Source organism: Nilaparvata lugens, chromosome 4 (genome assembly GCF_014356525.2).
Source record: "Nilaparvata lugens isolate BPH chromosome 4, ASM1435652v1, whole genome shotgun sequence".
Lineage (NCBI taxonomy): Eukaryota > Metazoa > Arthropoda > Insecta > Hemiptera > Delphacidae > Nilaparvata > Nilaparvata lugens.
In genome coordinates, this window is record NC_052507.1 from 40,779,019 (window position 1) to 40,800,174 (window position 21,156).

The 21,156-nt window shown below is 36.0% G+C and overlaps 1 protein-coding gene across 2 annotated transcripts in view; it reads left to right on the top strand.

Moving 5' to 3' along the window:
• Nucleotides 1–21,156, top strand: part of LOC111055741 (UDP-glycosyltransferase UGT5) — a 95,987-nt gene that overhangs the window by 50,192 nt on the left and 24,639 nt on the right. The window contains exons 3-5 of one of the 2 annotated variants that reach the window (XM_039427482.1): nt 10,519–11,147; nt 13,242–13,464; nt 14,506–14,725. In XM_039427482.1, coding sequence (XP_039283416.1) covers nt 10,519–11,147; nt 13,242–13,464; nt 14,506–14,725 — 1,072 coding nt within the window. Of the gene's footprint in view, nt 1–10,518; nt 11,148–11,891; nt 12,524–13,241; nt 13,465–14,505; nt 14,726–21,156 lie in introns of those variants that run through there. The other variant, XM_039427483.1, reaches the window with a different exon arrangement.

Sequence of the window (21,156 nt, forward strand, 5' to 3'; positions counted from 1 at the left end):
ATTCAAATTTATCTATAGATATTTATATAAATGATAAGAATTTATAAGTTATCACTACTCAGTTCATGTATCGGATGTAATCTGAGTAATTATACAATGTAATATATAAGATATATATAACAACTTAGCAGATTGGCACGGACTATTTGATCTTTTCAATGGCGTAGTAACTGAATATTTAAATATATGCAAATTTGTAAGTCGGAAGTATGATTGTAGAAAATAGGGGTAGATCAGAGCCCACTTGCCTGCCAGACGCTGCCATGGAACGCCACTAAATTTTATAGAGCACAAGTCCCTTTTGTTGAATTGTACATTTGAGAGATTTAAAGTTTAAATTCATAAATTAATTTGTATAAGACTTAGTGATGCTGTATTAAAGCGTAAGTCACTTAAATATTTATTTATTCCCTTGGAGAAGACGACTTCAACCACCAGAAAATCCAGGACGATAGGAAATTCAGATCGCCACCATCATCTTGGGAATTTCAGCACGTGGGTGAAAATTATCGAAATATATGAATTTAGGGCGCCCTCAGTGCTTCGAGTGAAATAAAAATATAAAAAGCTAGCTCGTCGAAAGGTTATAAATATTGAAATTATTATAAAACTTGCGCAAGTCTTGAAGAGTACAAAAACGTATTTTTACTAGTTAAGAATTATATCAGATTTATATGTCTAAAGAGGCACGGATGAAAGGAATATTTAAATTTAATGTTGTTATATTATATATGCTCACTCAATCATTTATTTTATTAGCAAATTATAAAGATATAAATGTAGCTCATGTTCACCGGATAAATTGATTTATCTAATTCCACCAGAGGCCGAACCTTAAGCCCTGAGAAATATACTAAGAGATATACGGATTACTATATTTGAGATTTATAATTTATCAATTGATTATTTTTATTATTCTGGAAAGAAGATATATTTGAGATTTTTGTCGACAAGCAGCAGCAAGTCGATATCTGAGCTGCATAAAATAAATGCATATGATTAATGATTCTAAAAGCACATGGTAACGTTTCGTGCTAAAAAACTAGTGAGCTAATCTGTGATATTTTCTTTTTGATATATAATTTGTTCTTATATTTTTATTGTTTTTTGCTTGTTGCTCTATATATTTCTATATTTATTTATTCGTTGATATTTTTTGTAATATACGTATCAATTTTTATGGTGTATCCTTTATTTGTTTCTCTACTTCCATGCATGACCAATCTCATTTTTATCTATCTAGTTACCAGTATTGAAATATTAATAAGATTACCATCCGACTTTATTCTTCACCAAATAAGTTGGTTAAGACGGCGATATACAGCCTTGATAGTCAAATCTTTGGAAATAATACGTTCCAGAGATTTATATAGATTATCTAATATCATTATATACGACCAGAAGAGTCTCAAAATTATAGCTTTAAGTTGTAGCAGCGCAAATTCTTGCATCTATACTTGCGAATGTCTTGTCTACAAATCAGTCACAGAAATTGTGAACTGTTGGAGCAGCCGACATCAGTAACCGGCAAGAGCAGAGAATTGCGGGAGCTCCTGGGCGAGCCAGTAAGAATTTGGTATAATATATATTCTAAGAACCACAATAAGAGTTATCTAATTTTTTACTCATGCTCTATCAACTGCAGCCAAGCAGGGCAACCCGTTATTGAAAGAAATATCGTGACAATGTTTTACAATAACTTTAGAAAGAATTGATCAATCAGCTTCAAATTTTGAACCTTCTTACAGGTTACAGGTATTCTTCGAACCTTTTTACAGGTTAAGTTCGTAGGACATCAAAATTGACTCACTCCTCCGTCTTCGTCCTTTTCTAAGATATAAAAATAACATTGCAAGTGCAGAAGAAAAAAATTGTTATGATTTATCATTTAGTCAGCTGAAGAATTCATTGCATGCAATTACTTCTGTTTTTCCATTCATTCATTCATAACATCAGCTGAGGTTATTTGGGAGCTATCACACGCGCTGACACATGATTTCAGCTGGTTAATAATACAACATAGTTTACAACTTTTACATCAACAAAATGGTTTTCGCCATTTTCTTCGTAATTTAAGTATTTGGAAGTGATCATTAACTAGCAGTTCGTAATGGAAAGAAACATTGAAGAGTATTAATTTTCTCTTGGAACTCTGTATCGAAATCATGTATCACATGACCACCTTGTCATTTAAAAAATGAATTTGGATTATTATTAGGGTCAAAGATGTTGAAGCGACAGAGTTATATTTCAAGAGTAATTTTTACTTTCCTTGCCCTATTACCATAGGTAAGGGAAGTATTGCTTTCCGAAAAAAATTAAGGTACCCAAATTTCTACATTTCTATACGTTTCAAGGTTCCCTGAATCCAAAAAAGTGTTTTTTGGGTATGTGTGTGTGTGTTTGTGTGTGTGTGTGTGTGTGTGTGTATGAGTGTATGTGCGTCTGTGTATACGATATCTTATCTCCCAATTAACGGAATGACTTGAAATTTGGAACTTAAGGTTCTTACAATATAAGGATCCGACATGATTAATTTCGATCAAATGCAATTCAAGATGGCGGCTAAAATGGAGAAAATGTTGTTAAAAACAAGGTTTTTAGAGATTTTCTCGAAAACGGCTCCAACGATTTTGATTAAATTTATACCTAAAATAGTCATTGATAAGCTCTATCAACTACCACAAGTCCCATATATTTAAAAGTTTCAGGAGCTCCGCCCCATCTATGCAAAGTTTGATTTTAGATTCCCATTTATCAGGCTTCAGATACAATTCAAACAAGAAAGTTTGAGTGGAAAAGATTGAGCATGAAAATCTCTACAATTAATGTTCAGTAACATTTTCACCGGCTTTTGTTCAACCGGCACTCAGTCATTCAATGCTTTCACAAGTCAATTCGCCTTGAATTCAGAAGTGTATGAAAACGTTGAATTCACTTCCACTTCCATTATGTCTAAACTAACATGAGATTAGTTTTGGAAGTTCACAGCTGGGAAAACTCGGTGTTTTATTTGTGATGGTCGATATTGACGAGGACGGGCCATCTTATTCCATCAAGATCTTCCAGAATGTAAAATCTGTAGAAAATAACTATGTAGTCAGAAACTAACTTACCGACATCCACATTTGACGAGTTCCGAATCAACTTTGGAAGTTCGATCACCACGTCAAAAAGTTCAAAGAATGAAGAAGAAAGTCGAATTTTCCTCATCCCCCTTATTCAATTCATACAAACCACCAACTCGAAAAGCTCGATTATGCTCTTCCTTAAAGTTGTGTCACATATTAGACAGGATATCTTATTCCCCTGTGCTCATTTTTTTCATTCGACTGGATACGATTGTAGAAATTGAAAAACTTTAATTTTTTGATGAATTCAAACAGAATGAGCTACTAATAAATCGGTTACAATATTTTTCTCTCTTCAAGAATTCCCTATGAAAATTCTAGGAATATTATCAATTATTCCGACGCATGAATTTTATAATATTCCAATGAAGCTTTTCTCATTAATAGGAAGCTTTCACTCCTTCATAAGAAATGTTATTGCTTTTGAAATTTCACTATCACGTCATTTTCAATTACATGAGTGCATAAAGAAAATTTTATCACAATTCAGACCCAAACACTCGCGCACAAAGTGTTAATTAAAATGGTGTGCAGTGCACAAAGGTGTAGGCTACACAGTTCTGCTCTGCTACTCTGTCACTTCATTTTAAATGAATGTCAACTCTTTTTATTATATAAACTGTTGTTGCTCGTTGAAGACATGCTTTCAAATTTCTGTTGAAGCCTAGTGATTTTTTTCTGCACTAGCAATCAATTCAGATGATGAAAAAGTAGAAGGTGTGTACTTTATTAAATTACATGTACTGTTTAATATCTCTTTAATTATTTCTGTCAACAATTCAATATAATTTTATACGCAACGTACTGAACGTTCCAAAATTGGATTTCCAATAATTTTATACCCGTGTGAATTTTCAATTCATATTATTTTATATATGAAGTTCTCATCTTTAATTTGATCAAGAAGAATTAAATTGATCTTAGCATGATTGCATCATAACCTACAAACCTAGAACATACTAAGTAATCTTGAGAGTACTAAATATCTGAGTATACTGAAACTTTTTTCTTATTTCATGTGATTTATTGAGAACTCATTTGTCTTCCCTGAAGTGTCTTCAAATATTTATTTATCGATTTGAATATAAATCAAACCTATGATTGAGCTTGAGTATTTTCCACACGTACCAAACCTCTGAATTGTATACTACGTGCAAATTCTCCAAATGTTTACAAACTCTTTTGGGAAATCTTGAGATTTTGCTTTACTTTCTGTCGGCTTTTCGAAATTCTGACAAATTGCAATGTATTTGACTTTCCTGCCTCAAAATTCTCTGGAAGTGTAAATAGGTCACTGTTTGAATAATTTGTTATTCATCAGAGTTATTCACTGGTCTTCATGGCGTCTAGTTACACTACCCCACCCTACTGTGGCTGAGTCCTATTACAAATTCGTTTTCCACTAACTTCAACCATAACACCCACTCTTGTTAATTCTCATTCCAATGTCATATCCCTTTTTCCACGTCGATGAGAAATAAACTTGAGATATTCTCTCATAAAGTCTCCATGCATTCATGGCTTCATTGATTCAACGATAATAATATTGTCTCTATTTTTTCTAATTCGGTACTCATGACATTTCTTATCTCTGCTTAGGCGTGAAATCACATCTGATCAAGACCTATTTGTCTGAACAAAGGCTTCTAGCCTGGTTTTCATTAGTAGAGTTGGTGGTAGAGTTCCCCGGGCAAGTACTAACTATCTTGTGAAATCTCCCATCAAAGAAATCGTTCATGGTAGAGTAGAGTCATGATAGAGTACTAGTTTTTAGTAGAGTAGAGTGGGATACGTAGGATAGTACTCTACCACTTGCCTTCCCCCACCACCACTTCTCACTCTACTCTACCACAACTATGCTAATGAAAATAGTCTTGAGCTAGTAGAGTAGAGTCACTCTAGAGTAGAGTACATGACATTTTAATGTTATTTCTGTTCACTGGACAACACACTCTAACTAATATTCTCAATTGTAGTGAAAAAAGTAGAGTAGAGTTCGCTCGGTATGACAGTTATTCGACCACTAACTCTTCTAGTGATAATCAGGCTGAAATTTGTTGATATACATCAGGTATTTGATTAACCGGAGAAAGGTGGTCCGATAATAATCAAAAAGCTTTCATTAATTTGTCAATGATGACCTTAAAACTCACACATTAACAGCTTAGTTTTGATATTAATCAAAATCAAATCTTCTTAATATTGATAGTAATCCCGTATAAATAGAAATAGGGAATCAAATCAAATTTTCTATTTGACATTACACCATACAATTTAAAGGAAACAAAAACACCATTAAAATACATCTTCTTCTGTTGGTGCCTATTCGTTCCGAATATTGGCGAACAACCTGACTATGGATATCTTATTTACAGCCATTCTCAAAAGTTCTGTTGAAGTCTTGAAGAAGCAGGTACCCGGGTGCTCCAGCCATGATATTCTCCTTCTTCCTCGACTTCTTCTGCCATAGATCTTTCCGCTCTTGAAGATGAGAAATTTTTCGAAAAAGCACTCTTGCCTCCAATTTTTTCATCTCTCCGGTCTTATAATTTATGAACGATTGATGAAAGAAATCCGTGCTGATTATGAGCTGATAAAGCATCAAATTATCTCCAATTTGATGTATATTTTCACTAATTTACGCATTTCCCTACGACTGTAGCAGCAGTATTAATGTTGAGAGTGAAATTTTCTTTTCAGCAACAATAGATCAGTTGACAATAGAATTTGGAGGGAATGTTTGGAACACAATTTTCGACTTCACTGCTTTGTTAAGAATAGTTTGGAGGTGAGCATATCAAAAATCCCAACCCCTACATCATGTGCTGAAGGGATGAGGGTGGTTTGAAATTTGCATTTTTCACTTATTACTTACATGCTTATATCATGGAAACAATGTATTCTATTGAAATAATCAACTACATAAAAATGAAGCTTAATAAATTTTCTACAAGTTTTGTTCAGTAGAGATTTTCGATAAATCCGATACTTTTCAAGATATACATGTTCTAAAGTGATGTATTCTCGAGAATCCTAATTTTCTTATATTTCTTTGCTCTTTCAAGTCTTATAACTTTTCAACAATCCATGAGACAAAAATGTCCTAATTACGAGATTGTAGAGCATTAAATTATCTTTCATTTCATGTATAATTTGACTATTTCACGCATTCTCATATGACTGTTGCAGCAGTTTTAGTTTTGAGTGTCAAATCTCCAGATTTGCAACAAGTGAGTTTTTTCGAATATCACACTATTCTGTCATCATAAATTGGCAGTGTACTCCATTATAATTATGAACATTCATATTTAGTATTATTGGAATGTCTGCGGAACTAAACACAAGGGATGTTTCCTAACTTCCCACCAAACATAAACACTCAAACTGAAACTGCTGCAACAGTTGTATGGGTATGAGAGAAATAGTCGAATTATACATGAAATGAAAGATAATTTAATGTTCTACAATCTCGTAATTAGCATATTTTGTGCTAATTCAATTGAAGATAATTTGATGCTTTATCAGCTCATAATCAGCACGGATTTTTTTCATCAATCGTTCATGAATTATAAGAGCGGGAAGACGAAAAAATTGGAGGCAAGAGTGTTTTTTCAAAGAATTTCTCATCTTCAAGAGCGGATATCTCAGAAACTATTGGAGATATGTAGAGGACAAAACGTGTTGGTAATTTTGTAAGCTACAATTTTACACTGAATATAAATGTTCATAAGATGCATAGTTTCTGAGATATATGCGGAAAATGAGAAAATGATACTTTCAAACCACCCCCACCCGTTTAGCACAGGGGGTAGGGGTAAGGACTTTTGATATGTTAATCCTCTTACTATCCTTAAAAGAGCTGTGTAGTTTGAAATTGTGTTCCAAACTTTTCCCTCTATACCTTTATTTGAGCATTCGTTGCCTGGACTATTCATGTTTGAGATGGGGGTGTTATTTTGGTTCGATGTGACAGCCGTTGGTAATGCGACATACATCCGACCGATAATCGATTTCTTGCCACACTCGTACCAGCATATCAGGCGTAACTTGTGCAACCGCAGCGATCTGGATGTGATCCGATTTAAGAGATCATTACGATTGTCTGGGAGAGGCTGAACATGAACCTTATCCTTAATAATAATAATAATAATAATTTTCAACAGGATAAACCCATTTTGCCTCCTTCACACAATACAATATTTTCAACACATTATACAATTTGAAATACAAGAAGATAAAAAATGAAGAAATATACAATTAATACGAAAGAATACAAATAATCATTGAAGTAATCGTAAACAATAATAATTGATTATAAGAATAATTATTCTTAATGAAACCCCATAAGTTTTGAATGAAATTTAGACTTTTTGAATGATTATTGAGTTACTGTTCTAGATTTTTTGATTTTAGACTCCAATAGTATCTATTTGATTCAAAATTTGCTCGTTTATCTGAGTATTGGAGAGCGTAGATTGTATTTTGAAAAGTGAAAGTGACATAACCAACATTTTGATTTGGACAGTTAGTATAAATTGGAAATGGGACAGTTTTGGGCATGAGACTGTTGTGCCTTTCCTCATGTTAGGTATTTGTGCACAATGTGATAAATAATAATTAAATAGAAAGAAATCCATCGGTGTGTTGAATCTGATGAGCGAGGTGGCCATGCAATTGGCCCTGCACGGCCAATCCAGCGAAGTTGAAAGCAATTGTGAAAAAAATCCCAAACTTCGCCGTGGAAATGAGCTGATGCAGAGTCATGCTGAAAGTGAATGGACACTTCTTCATCCGATGGATTATACTCAGCGTACACTAATTTTACAATGTTCGCATCCTCGGAGGCGCTCAGCTTAGGAAACTTGTATATTACATGTCTCAATCCTTGGCACATGAGCATTCATGTGAGCATTCCATTAAAAATATTTTAACACTTTGAAAAGCTCTAATAATGTATTTGTACCTGATTTACAATCTTGACTAACAAACCTTGACTTTATACCCCTTTATTCGATAGTACACTTCATTTCTGAGAGAATTTAATGTGGGTTTGGAAAACCATTTACTCTATAAAGACCGATTTTCCTACTTCCTTTGCGTTTCTCCACTTCATTCATTCATTCTCGCTCTCTCTCTCTCACACAAAATCCTTTTTAGTCAGTGGCTGTCGTGCATGGAATGCACTTCCTGTTTCTATCAGGTCTATCGAGAGCCCAGCGAGCTTTATCCTGACTTCAAAAAAAAACATCTTTTGGAACAAATGACTGAAACTATCCAGCCCTAGAACGATCACATGACAACCATCCCTCACCCATCCCACCAATACAAACCTATAAACCTGTTATAGAATAAATTGTATATATTGTAGTCTATATTATATTAACTCATGTTATTTCAATAATCCACTGCATACTGCTGTATATTACTAAAAGTTGATTACCCTGATCTACTTCAGCCTACTCCATTTTAATAATTAATGATTTGATCTTATTTACTTATATAATCATTTTACTTTATTAATTTTCTGTTTTTTTTTCTCTTAAATCTTCATACTAATTAAAACTTTTACAATATTTTCATGTTTAAATAAATCAGTTGAATTAATGAAATTAATGTTTTGGTAGAGAGTTAGTGGGAAGAATACTTCGAATATTTTTTCCAAAGAATGGACATTGATATGTCCAAAGCTCCGCCAATTTATGTAGATGCATAACAATATTATCTATTTTATCTATAGTTATTACAAATTGTTTTTTTTCATATCATATACAGCTCAATAATTATTTTATTAATTCATATTTTGTAAATTCATCCATAATTTTGCTGTATTGTAAGCTATTGTATATAAGTGTATAAGCCAGTATATATTGTAATCTACATAAATAAAGTACTCAATCAATCAATCAATCTCTCTCGCTTTTGGTAGAGAGTTAGTGGAATGATATTTTGAATATTCCTTCCGAAGAATGGACATTGATATGTCCAAAGCTCCGCCAATTCATGTAGATGCATAACAATATTATCTATAGTTATTACAAATTGCTTTTTTCATATCATATACAGTTAAATAATAATTTTCTTAGTCTATATTATGTAAATTCATCTATAATTTGTAAGCTATTGTATATAAGTGTATAAGCCAGTATATATTATTGTAATCTACATGTATAAAGTACTCAATCAATCTCTCTCTCTCTATCTATCTATCTCTCCCTCCTCTTCGACTCTCTGTTATACATTTCTTCTTCTCTTATAGCTAAACTCTCTGTTAATAACCTTCCCTCTCCTTTTTTCAAAGCTCTACAGCCCAGGGTGGGCTTTAGCTTTCTCCACAACATTACACCAAGCCTCTCTGTTTCCAATCAATCTTCTTCATCCTCTATAACCCATCCTTATTGAGTCATATCTCATCTCATCCTTCCATCGTTTTCTTGGTCTATTCCTTTTCCTTCTCGACTGAAGCTTCTTTTAAGCACTATTTTTGGCATTCTGTCCTTATTTATCCTGTAAACATGTCCAAATCATCTCAGTCTCTGTACTTTTATAAAGCGGACTGTACTACTTGGCCTCTTATTGATGTTTCAAGTTTGCCATTGGTTCTCCTCCTCCACTCTTCTCCTTCTTTAACAGGACCATACATTTTTCCAAGCACATTTCGTTCGATTGTCTTCCTGAGTCAAAGTCCACGATTCAGAGCCATATGTAACTACAGGTATTATAAGGGATTCATGCATTCTATATTTGGTACTTCTTCTGATGAGCTTGTTCTCTAGAAGCTTCATGTTGCTGTGATACGCTCTATTTCCTGAAAACATTCTCTGGGTTAACAAATTAAATAAGATAGAAATAGAGCATAACTATAGTAGAACGACTGTATAACTCATTTACAGTCACGGCTCTAATACTTTGAAATGGTCTACCCAAAGATGTATTTCTTGCAGCAACCTAGGGTAACTCCAATTCCAGGCTTTTTGCTCTATTGAATGAAGATATAATAAAGATGTTTTTCACCACAATCATTTTCATTAATTTTCCGGCGGGATTGGAGGGTTGATTGATTGGTGTTCATCTCATTACTGTTAATCTATAGTATAGATATCTCATTTCATTCAATATGTTATCATGAATTATATCGTATTATGACAATGTATTATTACCCGATATCACTCACTGCTATCATTAGAATTTAATAGAATCATGTGATGCAATTTTTTTTAAATAATTCGTAAATTCATAGATATTGTTGTGAACATGATGTGTTACAATAGGCGACAAGCCTAGTAACAACAACTATTGATGAATTGAATCCATCTATCTATTCCTTCACTCTCTCCGTTCGACCGTCTCTCTTTTTATTATAATAACGATGCTTATTTGAATTTTCCAGAGATACTGGACTTCCATGAAATACGACAAAAAACAAAAATGTGGAACGTGGGCTTCCAAGATTTGAAACTATTTTGGGATATGGATTATGCAGTGATTGAAGACATACTGAAGAGCAATAGTGTCAACTCAATGATAAATTCAAAAGATGCCCATTTCGATCTGTTAATCTGCGAAGGATTTTTTGGATACGAAGCTTTGTTTGCATTTGGTCACAGATACAACGCTTCGATTATAGCTGTTTCTAGCCTGGGAAGTACAATATACATGAATCCGCATATAGGAAATCCTATTCTAACAGCTTCGTATCCAAACTTTCTACTACCATACACGCATAATATGGCACTACATGAGCGATTTCATAATTCACTTTTGAATTTTGTCACTCTACTGGCTACAACTGCATATCAACTGCCCAATCAACAGGAATTGGTTGATAGGTATTTCACCGAATCATTCAAGCAAAATTCAATTGAGCCAATTTCACTCAATCAACTCGTGAAGGAGGTCGACCTGGTTTTCATCAATAGACATCCTGTGCTTGGATTCCCAAGACCCCACATTCCCAATGTCATTGATATAGCTGGATTGCATCTGCATAAATTCGATAACAATTCCAATGTGGACAAGGTGAGGGAATTCAACATTTTTCACCATAGATAATCATATTTAACAAACTACTAAAGGATAAAGAATATAGTGTAAGGAACTTCCAATATAGTGTATGATGCTTAGTAGTTAGAAGCCAAGAGAGAAAGAGCTAGAAAAATAATTTAAAAAATTAATGATCAAAGATACTGTCAATACTAAGTAAAGAGGAGACTCATAAGAACCAAAATGAATATTATGATGAAGAAAACTTTAAATTATTAAAAATTGGTACTTTTTGGTCTCGTGAAAATACCAACACATCTTCTTGTGAGTGCTGAAGTCGTGTTGGTGTAGATATGAGTTGAAATTCACAGTCCTATGAATTAGATCTGTTAGTTCTATAGAATACATAGTTTACCAATCATCTCATTCATCAGAAGATTGAAGATTTCATGATAAATTATTAGTAAAATCGATTCATATTCACGTTAAACATCTCCAAATGGTATATGAGAAGTTTCAGCGAATGAACTCATGCAACTGTAGGATTCAACATTCAAATTTCATTTCTAACTCCATTGATTCAAATTATTGATTAAAATATCGATGAAAAAATCAGAATCGGCAATTCAGGAAAACGAAGGTTTCTTACACAAGGTGTTGAAATACCATACTTTCTTATACATAGCCTTGTAGACTTACAAATTTCCACTGTAACATTTTGGATTTTTGCAACAAATGGACTCTGTTATTATTATAATAACGATGCTTATTTGAATTTTCCAGAGATACTGGACTTCCATGAAATACGACAAAAAACAAAAATGTGGAACGTGGGCTTCCAAGATTTGAAACTATTTTGGGATATGGATTATGCAGTGATTGAAGACATACTGAAGAGCAATAGTGTCAACTCAATGATAAATTCAAAAGATGCCCATTTCGATCTGTTAATCTGCGAAGGATTTTTTGGATACGAAGCTTTGTTTGCATTTGGTCACAGATACAACGCTTCGATTATAGCTGTTTCTAGCCTGGGAAGTACAATATACATGAATCCGCATATAGGAAATCCTATTCTAACAGCTTCGTATCCAAACTTTCTACTACCATACACGCATAATATGGCACTACATGAGCGATTTCATAATTCACTTTTGAATTTTGTCACTCTACTGGCTACAACTGCATATCAACTGCCCAATCAACAGGAATTGGTTGATAGGTATTTCACCGAATCATTCAAGCAAAATTCAATTGAGCCAATTTCACTCAATCAACTCGTGAAGGAGGTCGACCTGGTTTTCATCAATAGACATCCTGTGCTTGGATTCCCAAGACCCCACATTCCCAATGTCATTGATATAGCTGGATTGCATCTGCATAAATTCGATAACAATTCCAATGTGGACAAGGTGAGGGAATTCAACATTTTTCACCATAGATAATCATATTTAACAAACTACTAAAGGATAAAGAATATAGTGTAAGGAACTTCCAATATAGTGTATGATGCTTAGTAGTTAGAAGCCAAGAGAGAAAGAGCTAGAAAAATAATTTAAAAAATTAATGATCAAAGATACTGTCAATACTAAGTAAAGAGGAGACTCATAAGAACCAAAATGAATATTATGATGAAGAAAACTTTAAATTATTAAAAATTGGTACTTTTTGGTCTCGTGAAAATACCAACACATCTTCTTGTGAGTGCTGAAGTCGTGTTGGTGTAGATATGAGTTGAAATTCACAGTCCTATGAATTAGATCTGTTAGTTCTATAGAATACATAGTTTACCAATCATCTCATTCATCAGAAGATTGAAGATTTCATGATAAATTATTAGTAAAATCGATTCATATTCACGTTAAACATCTCCAAATGGTATATGAGAAGTTTCAGCGAATGAACTCATGCAACTGTAGGATTCAACATTCAAATTTCATTTCTAACTCCATTGATTCAAATTATTAATTAAAATATCGATGAAAAAATCAGAATCGGCAATTCAGGAAAACGAAGGTTTCTTACACAAGGTGTTGAAATACCATACTTTCTTATACATAGCCTTGTAGACTTACAAATTTCCACTGTAACATTTTGGATTTTTGCAACAAATGGACTCTGTTATTACAGGAGCTGATGAAAATAATGGATGACGCAATTTCAGGGTTTGTCTATTTCAGCTTTGGATCCAACGTGAATATGGCTAAAATGCCTGAGCAGCAGAAAAGTGCCTTTATGAAAGCGTTTTCACGAATACCACAAACTGTGTTGGTGAGATGGGATGAAGTAACTATACCGGATCGACCCAAAAACGTTTACTTTCGTAAATGGTTTCCACAGCAGGAGATTTTAGGTGAGCATAGAATTTTTTATATATTTCCTGTTATATCTAACTGATCTCAGGATAAGTGTCAATCGTCAAATGATTATACTTTCTTGTGATATTGTTCTTAAATAATTGGTTGCGATTATCCATCTTCCAGCTACGAAATTTGAATGATTGTATTTGATTACAATTCAAGTCCTTCACTTCAATTTAAAACTAAGATCTGTTATGCTAATTGTGAATAATTGTCAAAGTGCATGCCTTAAGTTGCCGGAGGCTCTAAATACTGACTTATTATTATTGCACCTCTAAATCGATCAATTTCATATCCACAAGTGTGATTAGTTTGATGGCGAATCTTCAATTAATCTCAGGATAGGAAGAGAACTATGATCGAATTGATCTTATCTCTATAGTTATAGGATACAACTCGATCCGTATTACAGTAATTGATAATCTATAGATCTCAGGTTTGCAGTTTATTGAATTAAATTCCATGCACAGAAATGTTGAAATTACATTGCCAATTTGAATGAACTAAGTACCAGCTTAGCTGGTCTTAGCACATTTGAATCACTTGAACAATGAATGATATCTGAAGAATCTAAAATGTTGTTAATCAATCAATAGTGAATTTTGTTTTGAATTTATAAAGTCTCATGGATATAGTTTTTAGAGTGCTTTTAACACATTTTCTAAGATTTTATAACAAAAAGTAAAAATAGAAATATTTGATTGTGTTCAACTGTCTCTCGAATAAACACTTATCCTTAACTGAGTTTGATCCTGTATCATACTCTCTGAACTATTTGCATCTCTCTCAATATTTTCTTATTTATCTGGTTAGTTGCAAATCAGTGTTAAGCTAAGTTGAATGATAGTAATTCCAAAATTTGATCACAGTGTGATAAAATAGGAGTGAAATAGGAAATGAAAATAGTTCATAATTAGAATAGAGTTTGACTTATCCATCATCGTAATAATTGAATCGAATACTGTATCTTGGAGAATGTATTCTAATGTTATACTAGTACAATAACACTAATTCACTCTTATTCCTTCGTCCAGGTCATAAAAATTGCAAAGCATTCATAACTCATGGAGGAATGTTGAGTATAGAAGAAGCGGTCTACAATGCTGTTCCGATAATAGGAGTGGCATTTTTTGGAGATCAACCGATGAATGTGCTCAGAGCCGAGCAGTTGGGTTTTGGATTGAGGCTGGAGTACGATAATGTAACTGAAACATCCTTGTACTGGGCTTTGAACGAGATTATTACGTCTACGAGGTAAATATTTTTTATTGACTCAAGCACGAATTATAAAATCGAGAGATCAACAAGATATGATCGGGAGAGAACAACAGGCTCACTCCAGTTCTGTCCCATTCATGAATTTTGATAATTAATATGTTTCGCTTCAATTAAATACGTGTTTCTTCACCTCATAATCCAAGGTGAAATAGTTGATAAGCGCTCAGTGGGACGAACAGGAATGTCTTGGTTGAGAAACTTGAGAGAAGCATCTTCTAACTGCACGTCACAGGACCTCTTCCGTGCAGCAGTTAACAAAGTTTGAATTGCCATGATGGTAGCCAACCTCCGTAATGGAGAAGATACCTGAAGAAGAAGCTTTAATTAATTGCGTTAAATTTCCAGTCCAAAAGTGGATATTGGCCATTTTATGTATTTATCCATCCCACTTCCACTGTGCAACACCAATTTTACAGGAAAAATAACAGAGAAAAACAGATACAACCGAAAAATATATAAAAAAATATGCAACAATTGAATATCAAATAATATGAATAATACAAACAAAAATACAAAACCAAAATATAAGAAAAACACAGTTAACAGGAGATATGGATCAAAGTGAAAAAACATGAAAGAGTAGCAATGGGAGCAAACAAAAAAGAAAATGAACACTAAAATCACACATGCAGAACTATCTTCATAATTCTCTGGAAAGAGCTTAGGGACACCCCAAAGAAATCAACTTCAGCTGCAGCAGCCTCAAAACCAGAACGAAGTACTCTAGATTCAATTCAATTCAAAAATTAATTTTTTCGCACAAAATGATAGGCTACATTATTACAAAACATTGTACCATCTAAAAAAATATATATATATATATATAGCGTATGGCATTTCCTTATTCGTAAGTCCTTGTAATTTCGCACTGATTACAAGTGCACGTCCAAATTTAAAATGTACTGGATCGCCTGAGGGCTTGCCACAGTAAAGTCATTTCTGTCACCCGGGTAGGCACGTCTGTCACATTCATAGACAATGTGTTTCATTGTCTGCAATGGAGCTCCACAATCGCATCCTGGAGAGTCTATAAAGCCCCGTTTGAAAAGAGATGCTTTGCATCTACCGTGCAATGTTCGGATTCGGTTTAATGCGACCCATGCGTGTCTAGGAAGGTCAAATCCTGGTGGCCTGGTGCACTGTCTGAGAGCATCTGGAATTATAGGGGGTGCCTCCTCTCTCCATCTCTCCATCAAACAAAAGTTCTCACTCATGAGGCGTTCTGCCAGCTTTATTGTTGGCTTTCTGGATTTGAGGTTCCTCATGTTCAGGTCTGGGATATCCTCATGAATTGGGAGCTGCTGGCTGGAGCATATCCTGTTGTGCAGTCGCAGTAGGGCCTGACATCTGCGCAGATTGGGCGGTGGTATCCCACTAAGAACAGGTAGCCAGGGAACTGGTGTTGTTCTCAGGGCTCCAGTAATAATGCGCATTGTGTTGTTAAGTTGCACATCCAACAACTTAGTGTGGTAGCTGTTCATCCAGGATGGAGCACAATACTCGGCAGCAGAATACACCAGACTAAGACTCGAGCACCTCAGAGTTGATGGAGATGAGCCCCATGTGGTGCCACATAATTTTTGTATTAAATTATTCCTCGTCTTCACCTTGGCTACCATGTTTTTAATGTGTTGATTGAAGGAGAGTGTCCTATCAAGGGTAACACCAAGGTATTTTGGAAAACTGTTGTGGTGCAGTTTAGTGTTGCTCATTGTCACCTTCAGCTTGGCATTTGCCATTTTATTATTCAGGTGAAAGGCAGACACTTCAGTTTTTCCCATGCTCGGGCACAGTCTCCATTTTGAGCAATAAACTGCTAGAGCATCCAGGTCACTGGTTAGGGTCTCCTCGCTGCTCTCCAGGTCCTTGTTTTGTGTGGCAAGGGCTATGTCATCTGCATAAGCAAAGACTCTGGACCTAAAACAGGGAATGTCTGAAACATATAGGTTGAAGAGAAGGGGAGCCAGAACAGAGCCTTGAGGCAGGCCATTATCCAGTCTTCCAGTTCTGCTCATCTTGTGTCCCATTGAGACCTGAAATGATCTATTTTTCAGCATGTTGTTCATGAGTCTAGCTATCAGTTGACATGGAATGACTTGCAGCAATTTAAATATGAGCCCCTCTCTCCAGACAGTGTCATATGCTGCCTTCAAGTCAACAAATGCAACAGCTGTTTTCTCCTGCCTCTGGTACCCAGCCTCAATGTAAGTTGTGAGAGCCAAGACCTGGTCCTCACAGCTACGCTCTGGCCTGAACCCCGCTTGGTCTACTGGGATAACATTGAGAATTGCTGGACTTATTCTCTTGGAAAGTAGTCTTTCAAGCAATTTATAGACTATGCTTAGGAGAGCAATTGGGCGGTAGCTACCAGGACAGTCACCTGGCTTCCCAGGCTTCAATATTGCAACAATCTTTGATCTCTTCAACTCATGAGGAATTTTCCCAGTGGTTAGCATGGTTGTATAGAACCGACTCAGCCATCTTACAGTATTTTTTCCTGCATGCAATAAGAACTCTGGGTGGATACCATCAAATCCAGGGGCCTTGCCAGGCCTCAAATCTCTCAGAGCACTTTTCACATCATCTACTGTGAAAGGAGCAGAGAGGTGTTCATTTGGGAGGGTTCTCTTTCTAAGGTCTGTTAATTGATCTTTTATCTTCATGGTGTGATCAATATTATGGCTAACTCTTGAAACTCCAATAATATGATCTGCAACCAGGTTTGGATCCATTTGACTAACCTGTCTGGCAGGCTTCCTGGCTGCACCAAGCTTTCTGAGCAAGCTCCAAGCCTGACGGCTGGAGTGTTTGAAGTCAAGTCCCTCCACTGTTTTCTCCCATCTCTCTCTCCTTGCACTGTCAAGCGCCTGCAGTAGCTCATCAGCAACCCCGTTATCCCCACTTTCCTTGAGTCTTTTGAATAGGGTGTTGCATCTCTCATTCCAGCCAGGAATATACTCCCTCCTGCAACCTCTAGGAATGAATTTCTTTGCAGTTGATGTCACTGCACCCACAAACCTCCAGTAGTTCTTCTTAGTGGGAGGTATCCATCGAACGCACTTATCAAGATCCTCTGCATACCTCTTCCAGTTTGCCTTAGAAAAGTTCCACCTTGGCCGGTTGACTGATCTTATGAGAGGTATCTGGATACCAGTGTCTATAAGGACAGGCCTGTGCTGGCTATGAGGGAAATCAGATAAAACATATCTCACTGCAGGCAGTGGTTGTCCCAAACTATTCTTGCTGATGAAGCACAGATCAGGGTTGTAGTCTCTACCCCATGCAGCTGATCAGAAGGAGCTTCTGTCTTTGGCATCAAAAACCAGATACATATTATTGTCCTCTGACCATTCAACAAGTGATAAGCTACAGCTGTTATTTTGAGCATAGTTCCACATGTCATGATGACTGTTGAAATCTCCAACAAACATACATGGGTGATCAAATTTTGGTAGAACTTGGCTTGGCCAATCTGAAGCTGGAGGTTTGTACACATTCACTATAGTGAGATCTTTTATTTTAATCACAACCAGGTGAATATTATTATCCTGACTCTCTGAGATGAGTTCAACTTCATCCAGAGTACTTCTTATATCAGTTGCTGTTCCATAGGATTTGTGATAGGTAGCACCAATTAAGTCATAGCCGGGAATATGCCCTCTTGAACAAAGCTGTTCTTGTGTTTCTGTGTGAGTCTCCTGCAGTGCTATTACATCTACACCTAGCTCCAGCATCAGTTTTGATAGACACTCGCTTTTAGCTCTACTTATACCCTCAATGTTCAAGTGACATATTTTTATGCCAGGGCCAAGTCTTCTCATAGAGTAGTTCTGAAAAGAACTGTTTCTCGAATTGTCCATGATAAAAAAAGCCGGGAGATCCAATGGATAGTTCGGCTGCCAAAATAACTATGCACACTCTCTATAACACCAATACAATATTGACATGAATAATGCTCTTACTGCCAATATCCAACATTCACCAACCCCACCCATTTTGGACCAGGAGCTCATAGTTGTTCAGGAGCTTCACACCTGTTCCGGCCACCACAACCCTTTTTATGGCTTGGCGGCTATTACCGATCCGCTATGGCTTGTATTTGATTTAGTTCCCCAAGTGCAGGTCTCCATCCCACACTTAGGTATCCAGGCGCACCACTGGGAGGCCCTTCCAGCATTCATTAAAGATGTTAAAGATGTTGTTTTGGAGATACTGTGGAAGCTGGAACAAATACACTGCGCCCAATCTATATAAAAATTCTATCTATTTAAAAATAGAAAAAACTAATAAAAATCCACTTTAAAAAACATATTTTAACATTATTTGTTCTGCTTCAGAGGACAAAAACATGAAGCGAAATAAACATGGGCACACCTAGGCATAAGCCCTATTGGAGTGCACTTCTCTTAAAATAAAATAAATTTAAAGACTTTAGGGTAGTAGGACCGCTACGCTCTACACAAGCAATAAACTCTATTAAATTAATAACTATAATTTTACTAGTGTTACGGATTTAATAATGCGAAAGAACAATGACTATCTCTTATTAAAAACGAGTAGTATAATTATACAAGTAATTTAATATCGATATAATAATGTTAATGTTATTAAATGAAGGATGAGGTAGCCCAATATTGTAGGCATAGGCCGTTGTGTAACAGCCTAACAGTAGGAGAAAAGACATGCTAGAATTATGAGAGCCATTAGTTTCAATATATTATTTTACATAATCTTTCAAAAGCAACGTACATGAACTGTCAATATATAACATCATTACACATTGAGAGAATCACAAAAATGTGAACTTTATTACAAGAAGCAGTAGAAGTTAGTGTTGATTATTATATGTAAACCTGCTGTTCACTTCAACCTCAGCGTGTATCATTGATGATTGATCTTTGATGGAATAATGAATAATCCTGGCAGATCCTACCTGTGAGCCACGATGTATTCATTCTATCCATAAGAAACAACAAAACACAAACAACGTGCCTTAAGCCAACTGTTGATAGCAATGTATTCGTTCAGCATTGGAAGTTGTCATGGAAACTGAGGGAAATTTCGTGAGGAAAACAATGCTTTGATGCTCTCTCCACACTATAGATTGACGCCACGTGGGAAGCGGTTCTGTGTAGACACTGAGTAGATACTACAAACGATTTCCGTATCACTGATCACTATTCTACAAGAATTACCAGCTATGCAATGTGAAATTGAGCTCTCTCATAATATTATCTGAGAATTAGCTAGTAGGCTACTGCGAAATCTGGTATAGTGGGGAAGCATTGCTAGTCAAACGTGCTTGTTGTTTGAATTTAACGTGTTTAATGATTAGTAAATCTCCTATGTTCCCAATAGAATTCAATTCTCATGTTTTTGATCATGCTCAATTTTAATTTTAAGAATATTTTTGCATGCGGTTATTGTGCATCTCTCAAATTTTCCAAGGCAACAAGAAGATTGGTTGTGCAAACGTGAACTGATTGAAATGATTCAAAACTACTACCTTCTAAATGTAATTTGAAGGATTATAGGACAAGAGTAGTCCTTTCCTCATCTATATATCCACACACTATTCATTGATTGATTGGAACCTAGATGTCTTAATCATAAAATGCTCTAAATAATAATTGTACCTGTATCACGTACACCCTGAGTACCTTCAGAGGTAGGTGATTGATACCCAGGTGTTGCTCCTGGACTGCTCAGTCGTAATGTGGGCGGGGAAAGGAGGCAAGTCGAAGATCCTCTTCCTTTTTCCTCTGAACCTTAGCTGGTGTGGACAGCACCTCCTGGTGCTTCTGTGAAGGTCGCTCTCTACTCTGATGACACCACTTCGAGGTAATATTGAATTAGTTCTACGGCCTCGGTTCCGCTCCAGTATAGTAGGAAGAGGAAGGATGGACGGGAGGGATGGCTGTGCCCTGGGAGGATAGACAGAAAGGGACGGCAGTCAATGGGCCGCTGTGCCCTGGGAGGATGGACAGAAAGGGACGGCAGCAAACTGGCCGCTGTGCCCTAGGAGGATGGACGGAAAGGGACAGCAACCAACGGGCCGCTGTGCCCTGGGAGGATGAGAGGAAAAGGACGGCAGCCAACGGGCCGCTGTGCCCTGGGAGGATGAGAGGAAAGGTACGTATGGCAGCCAACGGGCTCTGTACCATTAGAGGAGGACAGGGACGTACGGCAGCCAACGGGCCACTGTACAAGGCAGAAGAAGGCTGTGAGCAGAATGCTATGGTCTGGGGCTCGTCCGGCGTTTGAATACTCTCCCAAAGTAGAGGGGATGGAGATGCGCCGCCGTCAGAGGTGGTGAGAATTGTATCAATGCGTGGAAGATGGGGCGCCATCTAACCTCCTTATCTCCGCGGTCAGCTAGCTGGCTGATGGTCTAGCGTCTTTCATAA